Raw genomic sequence first — 17953 nt, forward strand, 5'->3', positions numbered from 1 at the left:
ACCTTGAAGGCAACGCGGGGCACACGCACGCCCCCCGACTGCTCGTCACACCCCCCGCGCGAACATGGACGAATTTACGCGGCTGCGCCGGGGAGGCCAGGTGAAGGGGCCGGAGGGCGGGCCCGGAGCGGCCGCGGCGTCCAGCTAGGACCTCGGCGTTCATTCAGCTGGTGCCGCGTCACCTCCCACGTTCAGGGTCAGGAGGTTTGAGAAAAGAAAGGGCCCCCCGCGGTGCGTGGCGACACCCGGGGCGGAGCCCGGAGCCCGGAGCCCGGAGCCCGGAGCCCGGCGGACGGGGCGGACCGGCCCGCGCACCTCGAGCGCGGGAGGCGGAGCTAAGCCGGCGCGCCCGCCCCGAGCCTGCGCCGCGGGCTGTCCAGTGGCTTCTCCAAGTCGCGAAGCCGCAGGAGGAGGGATCCAGGGAAGAGCACCGGCCGGCTGCCCTCTCCGCGCTGCGCGCCGCGCCATGCTGGTCCTCCGAAGCGGCCTGACCAGGGCTCTGGCCGCGCGGGCCTGGACGCCTCAGGTACCGGGCGCGTGGACGCCCCCCAGCTGCTCCCCGGCGGGAGGGGGAGGGACGTGCGGGACCCGCGCATGCGGCCCCCGGGCTCCGCGCCCAGACCTGGACGCGCATGCGTGCACCTGCACAGCAGCCTGCAGCCCACTCGGTGCCGCCCTCGTGCCCCAGCTGCTCGGGGTCAGGGACTCCTAGCCCAGGCAGGTTGGGGCAAAGGTAGGTTGACAGTTGCTCGTATGGACAATGACAGTGTGAATAATACTCTGTTTTGTGTATTCACAACTGTCAGCCGACCTTTGCCCCACCCTGTAAAATGAACTCATTCAACCTTAGGTACATAAGGTACGAAGTAGGTTTTTGTGATTCAGCCTTCACTGTCGGGAATTGGTCTAGTCTGTAAATCTAACCAGAGATATTTTTCCTTTTGAGGTTTATACTTTTCTCCTTTCTCTGTGGCCAGGGTTTAACCTAGAGAATGACTTCCTAAGGAAGGCTAAAAAAGAGTCATTAATGGCCCCATTCACCCAAGATTAGCAATACAGTCTTGATCCTTCTGATTCTCTGCTAGGGAAGGGCCAATAATTATTGCTTACAACTTTATTCTGAACTCTATTAAATGTTGTCCTGATGTTCTTATAAGTGAACTGGAAATTATTGCTGGCGAAAAGGAGATGGAACTTGAAAGATAAGGGAGCCGGAATCACTCACCAATCCTTCCCCGGCATAGTTCTCCTTTCTGACACGCAACAGAAATCACCGCCCCCGGAGGCACACGCACACTGATCTCACTGCTGTTCAACCTTCCACTGGGCTTCCCCTGTTTCGGTTTCTCCTACAGAAGGTACAACATATGTTACAGGACAGAAAGAGTTTGTCCACCCCTTGCTAGCAGAGCCAATAATTGCAGTGGAGAAATATTGTCTGTTTTATTATGAATGACAGCATCCAGGAGAAAGGGAAGATAATGTTCAAAAGCCGGAACTCCCGGATGGCATGCAGGGCAAACTCACAAGATGCGTTTAGGGGTTCAGCCTCGTGCTGGGAGCTCGTTGGCCAGAAGTGAGGTCAGGCTAATAAGTCAGGTCTTCAGGTCTTGAGGACAGCTCTGAGGTTTTTTCCCAACATCCCTCTGCCTGGTCCAGTGGGAAAGTAGCCAGGGGGTGGGTGGTTCCACCTTAGGGGTCAGGACCTGAAGCAAAACTTAGGCAAGATGTTGTCTTTAGCCCGCCAGAGGTCTGGACCTTGTGACCATTAGTCAGGGGTGGACTACTGTCTTCTGCTGCCCCACGGGTTGCTAATTAACTGGGAAAGGCTGGGTCTCAGAGGGGTATAGACAGAGAGATTAGTTTTAGAGCTAGGATTTAGAACTAAATGTTATCAAACTCAGTTTCATACTTTTGACCATGTATTTGTCTCCCAATACAAATTCCCTGAGAATCAACTTAAAAAGCAATTGTTACAAATACCCCACTGTCCCATTTTCCAATATATTTGATCCATAATACTTTTTAAACTATAATATGAGGCAGTTGTTTATTTGTATCCCATTCTCTTGTTGGAATTTAGTTAACGTGACACAAAAAGCATGTCATCCAAAAGTAGGAGCAGCTGCAATTGTTTTTGGTGGGAATACCTGCTTTCCAAGGAAGCGTAGACAGTTGGGCTGTAGGAACGTCACTTTAGCACACAAAAATGGAATGAACTAATATCGATAATTAGAACTGTAACATTTTACACAAATAAAATACATAGACAATTGTGTGTTTTAACCAAAAATATAGAGTCCCCCCCCCAAAAAAAAAATGTATACACACTTTAACAGCTGGTAGTTTAACTGATGTTTCTTTCTTTTCAGATTTAACCCATTGGAATTAATAATTAGTCAAAGTCTGTGTACATTTTTGGGGGACATGCTGTATGTCAGAGAAATAAGTCTATTGATTTCAATTGACATACTAGATAGTATAATTTGTCCATAATTTACTTTGTACCAAAACTTTTAATAGGTAATGCTGATTCATCAGCTTCAGAAAATTGGCACATAATAACAAAAACTACAGTAGGATGGATTTGTAAATGCAAATGCCATTTGCGAGTGTATGCATACACCTGTGCATGTGCACACACATATGAATACACAGAAGATCATTTCTGGCAGAGCATGTCCTGCCTAAAGTTAAGTTCACTCAGACTTAGGGGTACTAAATTAGAACAGAAAATTATATAGTGAACATGTAACTAATACAAAGAGAACTAATGGTCCTTAAGGGATATTTCCATCAACCTAGTGTCATCGGATAGATGAAATGCCCTTCAGATTCATCTGTAATTAAACCTAATAATGATTCAGACCATTCCGGCCTGTTGTGTTTTCCTTTACAGCATTCATAAAGAGTTTTCTGCTAGTAAACACATTTTTACCATGTCTGCCAGCAAATGTGCATATTTTATAAAGTTCATTTAAATGAATAACTGTAACACCTAGAGCATCAACTAGAGATAGAATATTGGATAAATAAGGTAAAACGTGTAAATTTATTAGAATCCTAACTGTAGTTCTTGAATAAAGGACTGACTAAGACTCCAGTGCCTCATTATGATTAACTTTTCATGAAAAGATGGCTAATGGTGGACCCCTACCAGGAAACAGTAGCGAGGTATTCACCATACTCTATTGACATCTCTCTAAACAGGTATCTGTGGAGAGATGAGAACAGAGGTACAAGCATGAACTATGATAAGTCTAATGAGTGTCCCTTGTTTCCAAATTCAGATTTGGTTGTGGCATAATATTATAAGCCCTACCTTCCCCAAATATTTGAATTTGCCATGTCTCTTTTTAGGTGTACTCATCTTTTGCTACGGGACCTAGACAGAGCGATGGAACATTCTATGAATTTCGTACCTATTCTCTTAAGCCTTCAAAGATGAATCAGTTTCTGGAAAATTTTAAGAAAAACGTACACCTTCGGACAGCTCACTCTGAATTGGTTGGATACTGGAGTGTAGAATTTGGAGGCAGAATGAATAAAGCATTTCATATTTGGAAGTATGGTATGAGTCATCAGCTTAAGTATTCAGTACAGATTTTCATTCTGTTAGTTGTTACACGTAACTTAGTTCTTGGATCTACGTTACCATAAATACACACAGGTTAAACTTTTAAAAAACCGAACAACAACAAAAAATCATTGATTACTCCTCCCAGTGCGAGGTATACCTCTGAAAACCTCTTGCTCAAATCCTTATGTTACCATAAATGGCATCTTATATTTCACATCATAAAATTGTGAGCTAAGTTTTAATGCTCAGAAAAAAAATTATACAATGGATTATTATAAAGATGATTTGTGAAAAATTTAAAGCAGTAATTGTAAAAGCACACGTGGGTTAAGATCATAAAAGGAGAGGAGAGTTCTTTTTATTTATCGTTGAAGCTACAGCTGGATGACAGGATTTTAGTGGAAACAGTTGAGATATTTAGGGGCTTGGGGGTGGGTAGTAGTGGTTAATGTGGATGATAGTTAACTTCTAGGCATCACCCAACTCTGAGATTTAATAATTTGTTATGTTTATGGAACCACTTTTGTTTCATTTGTACACCCCAGTATTATGCTGCACAGAGTTCTCCCCTATGGAAGCTGACCTGAGAATAGGTTACAGGAATCCCCAGAATGTTCGGTACTCCAGTGTCAAATCTTTGTGACACTGGACTTGATGATATCCAAAGAACTTTTAATAATTTCATTTAGTGTTTGGTCATATAAAGTACTTTATTTAATATGAAAGGTACTCATTCTCTACTTAACATGGCCATTGGTTAGGGGTTTTCCCTGTTGTAATAGAACAAACCCAATCAAAACACAATTTATGCTTTAATGTGTAAACAAGTAGAACTGTGTTTCATTTAAAAATTACTTAAGGTCCTGGTTTAACTGACTTAAGCTCTGAGGTAGATGTTATTCCTCACCCACAGCATAAACCATGGAAAACTTTCACTATCCATCTTATGAGGCCCTAATAGTAAACATAGTACTTGGTCCATATGTTAGTAAATACATATACCTGTTTGGGTAACAAACAGAAGAGAAATAATACTGGGTAAAACAGTAGGTGACAGTAAGTCAGATAATCAGCATTATTTCTTTGGAAGCTATTTGTTCAAAGAAGATGAAGCTGTAAACTTGCATATTTTTAAAGATTTTTTAAAATTGATTTTTAGAGAGAGAGAGAGAGAGAAACATCACTGTGAGAGTGAAATATCTATTGACTGCCTCCTGCACGGCCCCACCAGGAATTAAGCCTGCAACCCACACATGTGCCCTGGCTGGAAATCGAACCAGCAAGCTTTTAGTGCACAGGATGATGCACAAATAAGGGAGCCACACCGACCAGGGCTGTAAACTTGCATCTTAATTTCATTTATGTTAAATTTAAGACCTGACCACCATCACCATCACAACCACCAAAGGAAAATAGTATTTTCCTAAACTGGCAATATAAATGTCTCAGTTAAAGTAATAAGAATAGTTCATATAAATTGAGTACTAACCAGCTGCCAAACACTGTTTCAGCTCCTTTCATGTGTTAAATCATTTCTTCCTCACAACAACCCTATAGGTGTAGAGACTGCATTATCCCCATTTCACAGAGTAAGAAACTCAGGTTCAGTAACTTACCGAAGCCATGCAACTACCTACTAAGTGGTCGAGTCTATAAAGTCCACTCTATGGCGTTATCATTAGCTGTTTCCATTTCTACACCCCTTTTAGGCCATGAGAAGCTTGGGATAGATGTCCCATCTACTTGGTGTGGGGAGGGGTCCCCAGTGATTTAACGCAGTGTTCCTGTGTGGCCTTGATAAACATGCTGAATTAAATGAAATCCAAAAAAGGTCTAGATGATTTTAAATAGAACGTTTATATTTTCCTTACTCCTTTTCTTCCCATAGATAATTTTGCTCATCGCATTGAAGTTCGGAAAGCCTTGGCCAAAGATAAGGAATGGCAAGAACAATTCCTCATTCCAAATTTGGCTCTTATGGATAAACAAGAGAGTGAGATTACGTATCTGGTACCATGGTGCAAATTAGAAAAGCCTCCAAAGGAAGGTAAGTCCATTCCTCCTAGTCACTGAGTTTTGATGTATGAAATACTAAAGACTTGAAACTATAAAAACTAAAGTTTCTTAGGGGGAGAAAACAATAAGCCTTCGTTTTAGAGAGTAATATATTGTGATTATAGATGTGAAATGAATTTGAGCTCTTTGCTTCTCATTAAAACAATGAACATTAGCAGTGTTTTTCCAATTTGGAAAAAAAAGCTTTTAACGTTTTGGTATGAAAATAAAAAGTTGATATGGTATAGAGAGTAAAGGTTGAGAAGTTGGGGATTTAGAGCAAACAAGTATAGACAGTGAAGGATAATGTATGAAATTTTGTCATGGTTTAAATTTTTTTTACACAAATTATAGCTACTTAAGTGTATCTTTGCTTATTAGACTGGCTGGGGGAATGAATTAAAGTGGTAAGCTCTATTACTATATTTTAACTTTTTTGATTTCTTCTTTATTTCTCAGTTTGAACATAATTACTAAAGATTTGTCTCCTTGCTAATTTAACTTCCTTGCAGACTTTAAGGAAATACTATTTACCTCAACCTAGTTTTAAACAAAGGTCAGATTTTTTTAAAAGCATAAACTAATTTTGTAGTGTCATCTTAGATTACAAGAGATTTAAAAAGTCTTATTTGGCCTGGCCGGCGTGGCTCAGTGGTTGAGCATCGACCTATGAACCAGGAGGTCACAGTTCCATTCCCAGTCAGGGCACATGTCCGGGTTGTGGGCTCCATCCCCAGTGCGGGGCATGCAGTGTGGGGCATAATTCTTTGTCATCATTGATTTTTCTACCTCTCTCTCCCTCTCACTTCTTCTCTGAAATCTATAAAAGTATATTTTTAAAGAAAAGTCTTATTTGGACCCTTGCCCACGTAGCTTTCAGCATTATCTAAATGAACTCAGTGGCTTCTAGAACAGGGTCAAGTCTTGGTTCTCTTCCCCTGTGTTGTTCATAATTCTTTAATAGCTTTATACTTTTTCCCTTTTTCTTCTCAAATCTACTTGTCCCCTAGTTCCTTTCTCTCTGTCTGCCCCATTCCTCTTACCAGAGGTAAAATGCTTTCCAAGTGTTTACCTGGATATTCAGGAACAAACAACTATCTCCTTCAATTTTTTAGCTTTTTATTTTTCCCTCAAAATCTCAGATACCACTTTGGGTCCATTGTTTGCTTGCTGTTCCTATTAGAAAATGGAATCCTATAGGGGGAAATTACACAAACAAAAAATGTATTTTCTCTCAGAATTGGAGGAAGAAGAAAATATAGGTCAGAAACTACTTTTCTTATTCAGCTCTTACCTGTAAGTGTAGACTTGGGCAGCTCAAAAGTCCTAATCCTATAACAAATTCTCAATATTTGCTTTATTTTATAGATTAAAAATATTTCAGATAATAGCTTGCAATAGCTTCCCTTTGGTTTTGTATGATAAGCTTAACAACTGACCCTTAAACATGGACAAGGACTTTCTAAACATAGAAGCAAGGAAAAATAATGCAAAGAATTCATAATGTGTCCACATAAACATGTATACACATATGATCCTTCAAGTTTGTATACATATGTTAGCCTCCCACTGGAGCCATACTCACCTGATGAGAAATTTCTTGAATATCTTTTGTAAAATACTTATTTTTCTCCCTTCTCTAGGAGTCTATGAACTGGTTACTTTTCAGATGAAACCCGGTGGGCCAGCTGTATGGGGTGACACATTTAAAAAGGCAATTAATGCCCACGTCATTCTAGGCTACTCCAAACTAGTTGGAGTTTTCCACACAGAATATGGAGCACTCAACAGAGGTACAGTTGTCCACTTCTTCTATGAAATTGCAAAATGTATTGGTGAACTACTAAGTCGCTTGGGTCAGTTTGTCTTACTTTTTCATTACAGCATATATTTTAATTTGTATTAAGTTTTTAAGTTTTTCTTTTATTTTAAAGGTTGAAAAAACTCTGTTTTTACTTCTTATCTATATAGTATGTTAACACTTTATGAAGCCTGTTTCAAAGCTGAATGTTGTTTTCCATGGTACAGCAGAATGATAAAATTAAAATCTGCAAGGAGCCTCAAGAAAATATCTGTTCTTTTTCTCCTTTATTCCCCCCCTCAATATACTTTTATTGATTTTTTAAAAATAACATTAGTTAGGGGTAGAGATAGTGTCTCAGAACGGAAAAAATATTACATATTTTTAAAATACTAAAAACATGGACATGCCCAAAGAGAGAAACAAATCTTTTCCATACTGTAAAGATAATACTGTTAACACTTTGGTTTTTGTATTCCTGTGTTCATATATATAAGAAGACCAAAATGTAATTTTATTTATATATATTTATGTCAAATGCAATGCATATGCATGATTAATAATGACTTTCTAACACTCTGGTGTGAGGCTATACAGATAGCAGAATAGTAATATGCTGAGTATAAGTCAGCACATCATTTCTGGAGGATGTGTATAACACATACATTGTACACATATAAGTACATATTAGATATACTCTTTGGTCCTCTCAATTTGAATTTTGGGAGTCTATTGTGAGGAAATTATCAGATCCAAACTGTTTTGGCTTTGAATCCCAGCTCCACCGCTTATAACTTAGCAATGTTGAAGGAGTTACTTAACCTCACTGTGCCTTCCATTGCTTATTGATAACAACCTACGACCTAAGATTTTTATGAAGCAGACCTGGCACAGAATAAGCACCATTAAATGTTAGTCATCTTTGACAGTGTGAGTATTATAGATACACATGTAGGTGCTACTCAAAGGAGGTTTATATGCCAGCATTGTCTACAGGAAGGAAACATTGGCAACAATGGGCATGGCACATACATGGTATGTATCTAATGTACTTATATTACACAGATAGACATATATGTCCATCATATATATCACTTATCAGTAAGACCCTAATTTTATTTTGCTCACATTTTTTTAAAGAAAAAAAAAAGACTAAACATTAATAGAGGTTTTCTCTAGGCAGTTAAAATTATGCTCCTTTTTATTTTCTTCTTTGTATCATCCAAATTTTCCATAATAATCACTTTTTTATAATATTGTGGGGTTGTTTTAAAAAAGTAAAATGGAATAGGAAGGAATGAAACCTGGGTCCAGTATTGATTGTCAGTGTCTTTAGTTGTATTACTTTACTTCCCCTGTCCAGTTTTCTGTTTCATCTATAGAACCAGCTTGTGAATCAGTTTATAAATGTCTCTCCCAAATCTGTGACCCCCTCTGAAATTGATCCCTAACATACTCAGTCTTCCCTTTTTGGTACTCACTATTTTGACTTAAAGAATAAGATTTAACATATCTGATTAACTTTTCTGCATTTCTCCTCTGTAGCCACACCGTAGTCTCTAGAATCTTTCTGGTTTCTCTCTGTAGTTCATGTTCTCTGGTGGAATGAGAGTGCGGATAGTCGTGCAGCCGGGAGACATAAGGCTCATGAGGATCCCAGAGTCGTGGCGGCTGGTAAGCCATTTCACTGGGCAGGAGGTACTCTTAGGGCAGATATGAGTTAGTCAGTAACTTTATCTGCCTTCTTATATGATGTCTTTTTTTTTCCAGTTCGGGAATGTGTCAATTACCTAGTGTCTCAGCAGAATATGCTTCTGATTCCTACATCGTTTTCACCGTTGAAATAGTTTTCCACTAAAATGCAAAGCATTTCAAGAACTGTCTTAAGATGTATCTGCTAATGGTACTTAAATGCTCCCAAGGGCGTCTCACTCTTACTTGAAGAAGGTGGTAAGTTAATTCGCTATGTCTCTGCATTTCTAAAGCCACCTCTGTTCTTTGTCATTGCCACCTCCGAAAGTAGTTCTGTTCATTGTCCCTCCCCATGGCATTTAGGTAGCTATACTGTAGAAATAGTTGCCACTATTTATGATCTTGATTTTTCATTTTTTTCAAAATATCTTATTCTCTATTTTGATGACCCTTTGCTTTATAGCATTTTCTTATATTTAAATGATGTTTTTACATTTCTGTGCCTGACAGTATTTTAAAATTATTTACATGCAATGTCTGTATTTTCAACATGCCTGTTTTTTCTGAGATTTAAAAAAAATAATTTGCCCAGTAAAATTTATTTTGTGATAGCAAATGGGATTCGTAAGAATATCAGATCAAATGTATTTCTTTACCTTGGGAAAGTGCAGTATCACTGTGTCATCTGTATCAATTATGGTTTTCACATTTATTGTTTGTCACTCTAATTTGGAAAATAATGTAATTAGTTCTCAATGTTAAAAATAACTTCAGAAGACTTGTTTCATATGCGGAAATGTATACATGTATAGTTAATTTTATTAATTTTGTTCATTTTAGATGGCTAATAAAAATACTTGTGACATCTATTTGTTTTTAAAAGAGATTTTGAGGTCATGGAAGTACTTGCCCTAATAAAAGCCTACATATCCATTCTGGATTTTTTAATTTGCATTTTATATTTATATTATCTTCTTTGGAGTTTTCACTGTGTTGCTGTAGGGTATTGACACAGTAATATTTACCAATATAATTGTGAATGTTAAGTTCCATGAAACCAACATGATGGTAATCCCAGAGGAGAGTTTCATTAGTATCACCACAGACACGCTACGGATTTCCTTGAAACACGTGAAATTTCCATTTTAGTTGAGTGCCTCTCTCAGCCTTCTAAAACTAAGTTTGATACGTCTAAGTTCCCTTGATTGCCTGTATTTACATCTGTATTATTTTACACTTCTAAGATATATTGGAAATAAAAATCATAAATTATGAATTGACTAAGGGAAATCTGAACAACAACATTCAGTGTGTACGGTTCCTGATGGAAGAAATGTCTAAAGAATTAAAAAACCAAGCCCTGGCCCATTTCTTCGTGGTTAGAGCATTGGCCCACAGCCTGAAGGGTCCTGGGTTTGATTCCAGTCAAGGACATGTACCTCAGTTGCAGGCTCTATCCAGGCTCAGTCCTAGGCCCCGGCAGGGGATGCATGTGGGAGGCAACTAATCGATGTCTTTCTCTCACATTGATTTTTCTCTTTCTCTCTCTCCCCCTCCATTCCACTCTCTAAAAAAATCAATGGAAAAAATATCCTCAGGTGAGGAGTAACAACAACACAAAAAATCAGAAAGGTGAGATGTTGCTTAGGTGCAGCTTATCTATATATATAAAAGCCTATGCAACCCTCCAACCATTTGACAGTCTTACCAGTAGCTATGACATGCAATGACCCCCAGGGACAGACGCTCCAACCAGTAGCTATGATGTGCACTGACCACCAGGGGGCAGTCACTCAACACAGGAGCTGCTGAGCTGCGGTGACTTAGCAGCTGCGGTTCTTGGGTGACTCACCTGGAACCAGAGAGGAGGGAGCCTGATTCTGGGGTGCATCACCTGAGAACCACCCTCTAGCAATCCAGGACCCCTTGGGGGATGTCGGAGAGCTGGTTTTTGCCCAATCCCTGCAGGCCAGGCTGAGGGACCCCACCGGTGCATGAAACCATGCACCAGGTCTCTAGTACCTTTATAAGAATCCAGTCTTGGCTGGGTGGCTCAGTTGGTTGGAGTGTCATCCCATGCACCAGAAGATTGTGGGTTCAATTCCCCACCAGGGCATATACCTAGGTTGCAGGTTCGATCCCCACAACATCAGTGTTTCTTTCTTTCTCCCCCTTCCTCTTTAAAAGTCAATAAAAACATATCCTTGGGCGAGGATAAAAAAAGACAGGTATCCAAATAAACGCTTTATAATCCAGCTATTGTCATGTTTTCTGCTTACCTTCAATGCAAGACCCTCTGCAGAGTTGTGTGTATTTTACCATTTTCCCTTCCCTACCTCTTATCTTCCCTGAGCCCAGTCCAGGAAGGCTTACGTCTTTGTCCATCACTGAAACGACTCTCCTGAGGGTCACTGAGGACCTCTGTGTTACCAGATTCAATGGTCTCTCCCTGCCCTTAGCTGGCTCACCTCCTCAGCAGTGCTGGACACAAATGCCTGCTTCCTCAAACACTTGGTTCTGAGCATCGGTCGATGGCATCATACTCGGATTTTCCTCCTCCTCACTGGCCAGTCCCTCTCTTTCCTTTGTTGGCTTCTCTTCTAAATGTGATAGGGTCTCAGAGCTCAAGATACTTGCTCATTCAGTCCCAAGACTTCAATACCACACACGTGCTGATGATTCATACATTTTTATCTTTCCCCTTATCATTGCTTCTGAGCACCCATCTGAAATACCAGCTGCCTTTTTAACACAACCACCTGCCTTGTTTGGGTCACAAACTAAGTCACTTTGATAGTTCTCGTTCCCTCATCCCCTACTTGTAGCCCGTCAGCTCCTGACCATTCCCCTTCCTCCCTGTGTCTGTTGCTTCCACCCTGCATCATCCTCTTCCTCAGCCTTCCTACTGTCCTTTCTCCCCATACAGCCGGCGTTCTTTCTGAAAACAGATTAGGTCAGTGATGGCGAACCTTTTGAGCTCGGCGTGTCAGCATTTTGAAAAACCCTAACTTAACTCTGGTGCCGTGTCACATATAGAAATTCTTTGATATTTGCAACCATAGTAAAACAAAGACTTATATTTTTGATATTTATTTTATATATTTAAATGCCATTTAACAAAGAAAAATCAACCAAAAAAATGAGTTCACGTGTCACCTCTGACACGCGTGTCAGGTTTGCCATCACTGGATTAGGTCCAACCACTACCTTGTTTAGAACTCTCCAGTGGCTCCTCATTGCACTAATGATAAAATCCAGATACCTTGGCCTGGCCTGTGAGACTCGAAGCTCCGAGCCCTCACACACACACACACACACACACACACACACACACTGCAGAGACGCTGCTGTTCTCTCTCCCGCTCCCCAACTTGCCAAGCTTTTTCCCACCTATGGATTTGCACCAGGTGTTCTTTCTTCCAGGAATGTTCTTCCTGCCCACCTCCAAATGCTGGCGCCTCCTGCTCCTTGTAATCAGATCTGAACATAAATGTCACTCCTCACACAGGGGCCATCTCTGGTTCCTCTCCATTGTGATCCCATGACCATGTTTCATCATCTTGGTACTTACTGCTGTCTGAACTTATTTTATTTGTCCACACATCCATTATGCATGTGAATATATTTTCTGCACTGAAACTTAAGTTCATTAGAGCAGGAATTCTGTCTTCTTCGACACTGGATTCCGAACCTAGAAAAGTATCTGGCACGCAATAGAGGTCCATCAATGTTTGCTGAATTATCATAGAATGATGCCATATTGACCAGGATAATTTTAAGTGATACCCAGCTTCACCAAGAAGAACCCTTTGCTGGTTACTAGCCGTATAACTTTGGACAAGTTCCTTATTGTCTGAGCCACAACTTACTCGTATGTCAAATGGTGCTACTTACCTCATAGGGCAGGTATCGAGGATTAAATGAAGTGCCTGACAACACAATAAACACTTGGAAAAGGGGTAGCTAATTTTCTGTTACACTTTTTCATATTTAGTGTATTTATTCGTTTTCCAAAGGTTCCAGATATTTTTAAAATCTGTAAATGTTTATATTGGCTTTTCTCTGGATAAGAGAATGTTTTGGTCAAAACTCATGGGTTACATTTTCGTCTAAATTAACTCTTCATTTTTCAGTAGTTTGTTCCTCTCCCTCCATTGTCATTTTTCACAAAGAAACACAGTTTTCTATCAGTTGCATAGAAGTCACTGTAATGTGACCTGGCGGGGGGGGGGGGGGGGGGACGGCGGGGGGGAGGAGGCGGGGGGGGGGGGGGGGGCGGGATACAAGGTGGGAATGCTGATGCTGAGCAGTCAACCGGAGTTTCCATCCGGGCCTTCGCAGAGGACTGTGCAGAAGGTCACAAATAGAGCCACGACTCCACTGCGCTACCAGGGGCTGTCGGACAGGCGTTCTTCCAGGACCAAGACAAGCAGACATTGTTTCTGACACTTTAATTGCTCATGAACGGTAAAAACTAATCCACGCGGCTCATCATAGCACCACACCTTTTACAGGAGAAAGGGTCTCTGATATTAGTCTCAGTGTCCCTTCTCGGCCCACATCCTTCCCCCTCCCCTGCGCACTCGCCCTCCCGGGACACTTGCCAGTGTAGTGTCCCTGTGCTTTGGCTGAGTCAACAAAAGAGCGCTGAAGGCTGCCTTTGTAGCTTTCTCAACGCCACATGAAGAAATGAGGTTTTGTTAAATAGGCTTAGCTCTAGAGGGTTTGCAGAGATCACCGCTTCATCACCATGACGCAGAATATGTTTATCAAAAAACCCTTTAAATTTAATCTCAGTGACTTTCTTAACGGAATCGTGAAAGTGCAAAACGCCCTTTCTGAAATTCCCAAGTCGTCCCCTCAGTTCTCTTTTGTGATGAAGAGAACATCCAACCTTTTCTAGAATTTCTACTTTGAATCCAAATTGCTTTAACAGTAGGTGGTGCTCCGAATGCAGAAATAAGTGTGTATAGATCAATAGAACCATCACAGCTTTATTTCTTCGTGACTCATTACAACACAGAAATACGCTTTTAATGCTTCATATAAAGTTATAGACAATACAAATGTTTTTCTTTTTTTTCCCCTTTTAATGAAAATGATTTAACTTAGAAATCTATTGTGAAACTTTTGTCTAGTTTTGCAATTCTCAGGTATTCCAGTGCAAAAATAGATCCCATCACAGACAACATAAAGTGCTTGGAATGAAGGGCCGATGATAAAGAAAAAGCACAAAAACATAGCTTCATCCTAGGGTTTCGGAAGGAAGAATAGAATACCTAATCCTATGTAAATAGAAACATTCTATCAAAGGGATGCAACAATTTTAAAGAGAATTAGAGCACTACTCTATATAGTACTATATTATTACTATTAAGTAGTAACAAGGGTACAAATTAATATCTCAATGTCAAAGTGGTTCAATATTATATGACACATGGCTCTTTGGGAAAAAAATATTTTTTTCCTGATATATACAACCACACGAAGAAAACATAGGCAAATCCCTTTAGTCAATAGTTACTATACAGTGAATGAATGATGTGCAATACTTAATAGCCACAATGCATTGCTTTCAGTACAGATAGTGAAATACAGTAGTTTGAGGTTTGGTTGTTTGTTTTTAACAATGAACTGAGATGGGCATTTAGGTATAGAGGGCTCTGTTACTGTTTTCTTTTGTATTTTTCATATTCACAGTTGTTCATAAACTTTCCAAGATGTCCAAAAGAAGCAAAAGCAGAAATCTTTGAACACTTGAGAATTTTCTGAAACTCACATAGTTACAGTTCCACAGGGGATATATAAAGATTTTACTTGAGTAAGAGTTGCTAAAAATTTTTACTATATAATTAGGTTTACATAGGAAAGTTTAAAAGGTATCTATTTGGATAACCTAAGAGGTAACAGTATTAACGAAATTGATGGTAATTGTAGATTGTTTCTAGCTTCAGAAGAGATCTTTTCAAATCACAGTGCCTTCTGATGTTTTTTAAATATGGCCTTGAAGTCAGAGAAATTAAAGCAAAGAGTTGCTTATGGATTTGATATAGTCGAACATTCAAACATGATTCTAATAAAATGGGAAAACAGAAGTTTGATTCTGAAAAATATTACACAAGGAGAAACTAAATTATTCTATGAGTTTTACATCATTATAGATAGCATAAAATACATTGGATGATCTCTAGTATTTGGAAATACGCCTTCATTACTTGTTTATCATTTTAGAAAACAATATTGGCAATAATTTCTGAAAATCACTTTCTTTTCCAATCAACAAGTTATGTGATAACATTCTGTAAATTTTAAAAGGAAAAACTATAAATTAAAAGTAGATCTGAAATCTTACACCCTTCGAGTTAACAAATTTTAGAAAAAAGTGACAGTGAATGATCAATTGAATTTCACCAAACAGTGGTTCCCTCCTATTTTTGTTGTCTCAATACAGATGACATTAAGCATTAGTAAAATAATATTTTTTAAGTATTTACTGCCTAAAAAAATAAGACTGGGTTGGAAAAGTCTGAAACATACTTCATGTGGGGGCATTTGTTGCTTTTATTTTTTTCATGATAGGTTAGTGATTGAAGAGATGAAAAATTTGAGATTGTATGAATGAGGTGTCTAAGGTCTTCAAAGCCAATTCTTTGAAGAAGGTACTCAATGTCCTAAGCACAAACTGTCTTGTTCAACAACTTTTAAAACTTGCCGTGTTCTCCAGAAAAATACTCATTGTTCAAGTCTTGTGACCCTCATGACGTTTAAACACTCTTGGCTTTTGCATTGTTGCTATTTTCAGAAAGTGGGCTGCCCCACTGCCTTTCACTGGCCTCCCACGACCACAGCAGAACCACCTATGCGAATTTGTAAACCAGTTAGCTGAATAACATGGCACCGGGGATCTGAGACTTGGTTTCTCCCCACCCCATCTATCCATCCATCCATACTCATTCGGCTGTAACACAGGCTCCAAAAAAAAAAGAAAGAAAGAAAGAAAGAAAGAAAGAAACGTGATTAATGAGCTGAGATTACTTTTAAATGATAGTAAAGAAACTTAAATGTAATGTCATGAGATCTTGACCCTCCTGCTGTTTTCCAGTCATGAGGCACCAGTCGGGCGGTCACCACAGGCCATATTCTAAGGTGTCAAAAGTAACTGACAGGACTTAAAATTCCAAACAACATTAAAAGCACGAAGACTTTTGTCAAAATACAACTCCATCTTTTCATACTCTAGAAAAGCCAGAAATACTACTACATTTTTGTCGGACAAGATCTTGAGATGCAGTGTACCGTGTTGGCAGACAGTCGGGACGAGTGGACACAGGCCTGCCCAGGTCCAAACGCACCATCGGCACCATCTCCTCCCTCCCTCCCTCCCTCACCCTGGCCCCAGCAGCCCCGACGAATTGGGTGCTGGTTCTTACCAGGACCTAAGTACATTGAAGGAGTCCCAGCAAGATGACCCTGGAGACCCATGGCTCCAAGCGAGGGACAATGTAACAATGAAGCCAAGTTTCACTTGTCTGGAGCCACCCGCCATTTGCATGTCACCATCAACCACAGCAGCTCATCAACGAGGGAAGCAGAGCAGGACTCCCCCCCCCACGTGGCACCACTTTTGTCACCTGATATTTGGTGATGTCGATAAGACTCCAAGTAGCACAACTTCCACAAAAGTGTGCATGACACGCCGTGCACCACTTGGCACTAGCAATTCCGGTGCACTCACTGCCCTCCGTGGAGGTGGCACCGGGAAACCAGTCTCCTGGCATGGCACGGTGTAATGAGCGAGGGTGTGCATGCATGCCTTCTGATGTGGGCAAATAATCACTGGCCATGATGACTTGACGGATTGTTGATGCAACCCCAGTGAGAATACAAAGGAACAAAAAACAAAAAAACAAAACAAATAAAAAAAAACAAAACCCAGTATGATTTCAAACCCATATGTCCTCTGGGTTCCATACTAGAGGTTCACATAGACATAAGGTAATACACTAAATTCAAGTCTTTTTCCCTCGAGAGCCATAGGAGACATCGGCTACAAAGGCACTGCCCCTGGCATGGAATTCTGTTTGGATTGCATTGAACTGCATTGCATTGAAGAGGATCAGTACAGTATCCAGTTTACTTCTTCCCACGGAAGCGTCCGGCTCGCTCCTCCGGGCTCCTCCCCCGGTGCGAAGGAAGGGCAGTCCCTCCTCTCTTCCGGCCACCCTGCAGGAGCAGGAGTCTTCACACATAACTTTCTTTCACTTTCTCATCCTTCAGGAAAGACGTGAGAACTGCAACGTTCACTACTGTCTGGTTTTTGTGTAACGACAGGTCCTTTAAGGGATCGTCGTCGCTTTGGTCCTTGGCAAAGTTTACAAATACCTGTCAAGAGAAAGATGGACCCTCATCAATACCCCTCGACTTGCTCTCTCTTTATTTTAGTCGCGTTTTCCCCTCTGGGGACAGTAGGGCAGGTAGGAGAATACAAGACTGCATAAACACGTTAACTAGAACACAGCTTGAAAAAGCATTAACCCTTCAAAAATTAAAAACCCTCTACATTGACCCCCAACTCACCAACTGCTCAATCATCTATTTGCTTTGGCTTCTACAGGCGTGATGGAAGGGAAGAGGGACAAACACGAACACTGACTGAATATCTACTAAGTGCCAAGATCTGTTTGCTGTTATTTAACTGGGATAAGGCACCCAGGCAAAATGGCTGGCCCAGGGCAGGTACTCAATAAATGGTAGTTACTAAGATGATGATTACAAGCTATTCTCCTAACAACCCTATACAGTAGACAGCATCATCACCCTTTTCA

The 17953-nt window shown here is 40.5% G+C and overlaps 2 protein-coding genes across 2 annotated transcripts in view; one reads left to right on the forward strand and one right to left on the reverse strand.

Moving 5' to 3' along the window:
* Nucleotides 1-198: 198 nt before the first annotated feature.
* On the forward strand, nucleotides 199-9997 carry NIPSNAP3A (nipsnap homolog 3A). The gene is made up of 6 exons (XM_081103836.1): nucleotides 199-526; nucleotides 3361-3571; nucleotides 5469-5627; nucleotides 7279-7428; nucleotides 9024-9110; nucleotides 9207-9997. Exons 1-6 carry the CDS (start codon nucleotides 467-469, stop codon nucleotides 9281-9283), a joined length of 744 nt encoding a protein of 247 aa, XP_080959962.1. The 5' UTR covers nucleotides 199-466; the 3' UTR covers nucleotides 9284-9997.
* Nucleotides 9998-15699: 5702 nt separating this feature from the next.
* Nucleotides 15700-17953, reverse strand: part of ABCA1 (ATP binding cassette subfamily A member 1) — a 114360-nt gene continuing 112106 nt past the window's right edge. The window contains exon 50 of the mRNA XM_081103435.1: nucleotides 15700-17510. Within this exon, the coding sequence (XP_080959561.1) occupies nucleotides 17370-17510 (141 nt within the window). The 3' untranslated portion in view covers nucleotides 15700-17369. The remainder of the gene's footprint in view (nucleotides 17511-17953) is intronic.

Source organism: Myotis nattereri (assembly GCF_964212035.1).
Source record: "Myotis nattereri genome assembly, chromosome: 12".
In the NCBI taxonomy this organism is placed as follows: domain Eukaryota; kingdom Metazoa; phylum Chordata; class Mammalia; order Chiroptera; family Vespertilionidae; genus Myotis; species Myotis nattereri.

What these genes read in the sequence shown, in the direction of transcription:
- NIPSNAP3A (XM_081103836.1), top strand. Translation starts at nt 467, where the DNA reads ATGCTGGTCCTCCGAAGCGGCCTGACCAGGGCTCTGGCCGCGCGGGCC. An exon ending in CGCGGGCCTGGACGCCTCAG is followed by an intron (nt 527 to 3,360) that starts GTACCGGGCGCG and finishes GTCTCTTTTTAG; the next exon opens with GTGTACTCATCTTTTGCTAC. An exon ending in AGAAAAGCCTCCAAAGGAAG is followed by an intron (nt 5,628 to 7,278) that starts GTAAGTCCATTC and finishes TCCCTTCTCTAG; the next exon opens with GAGTCTATGAACTGGTTACT.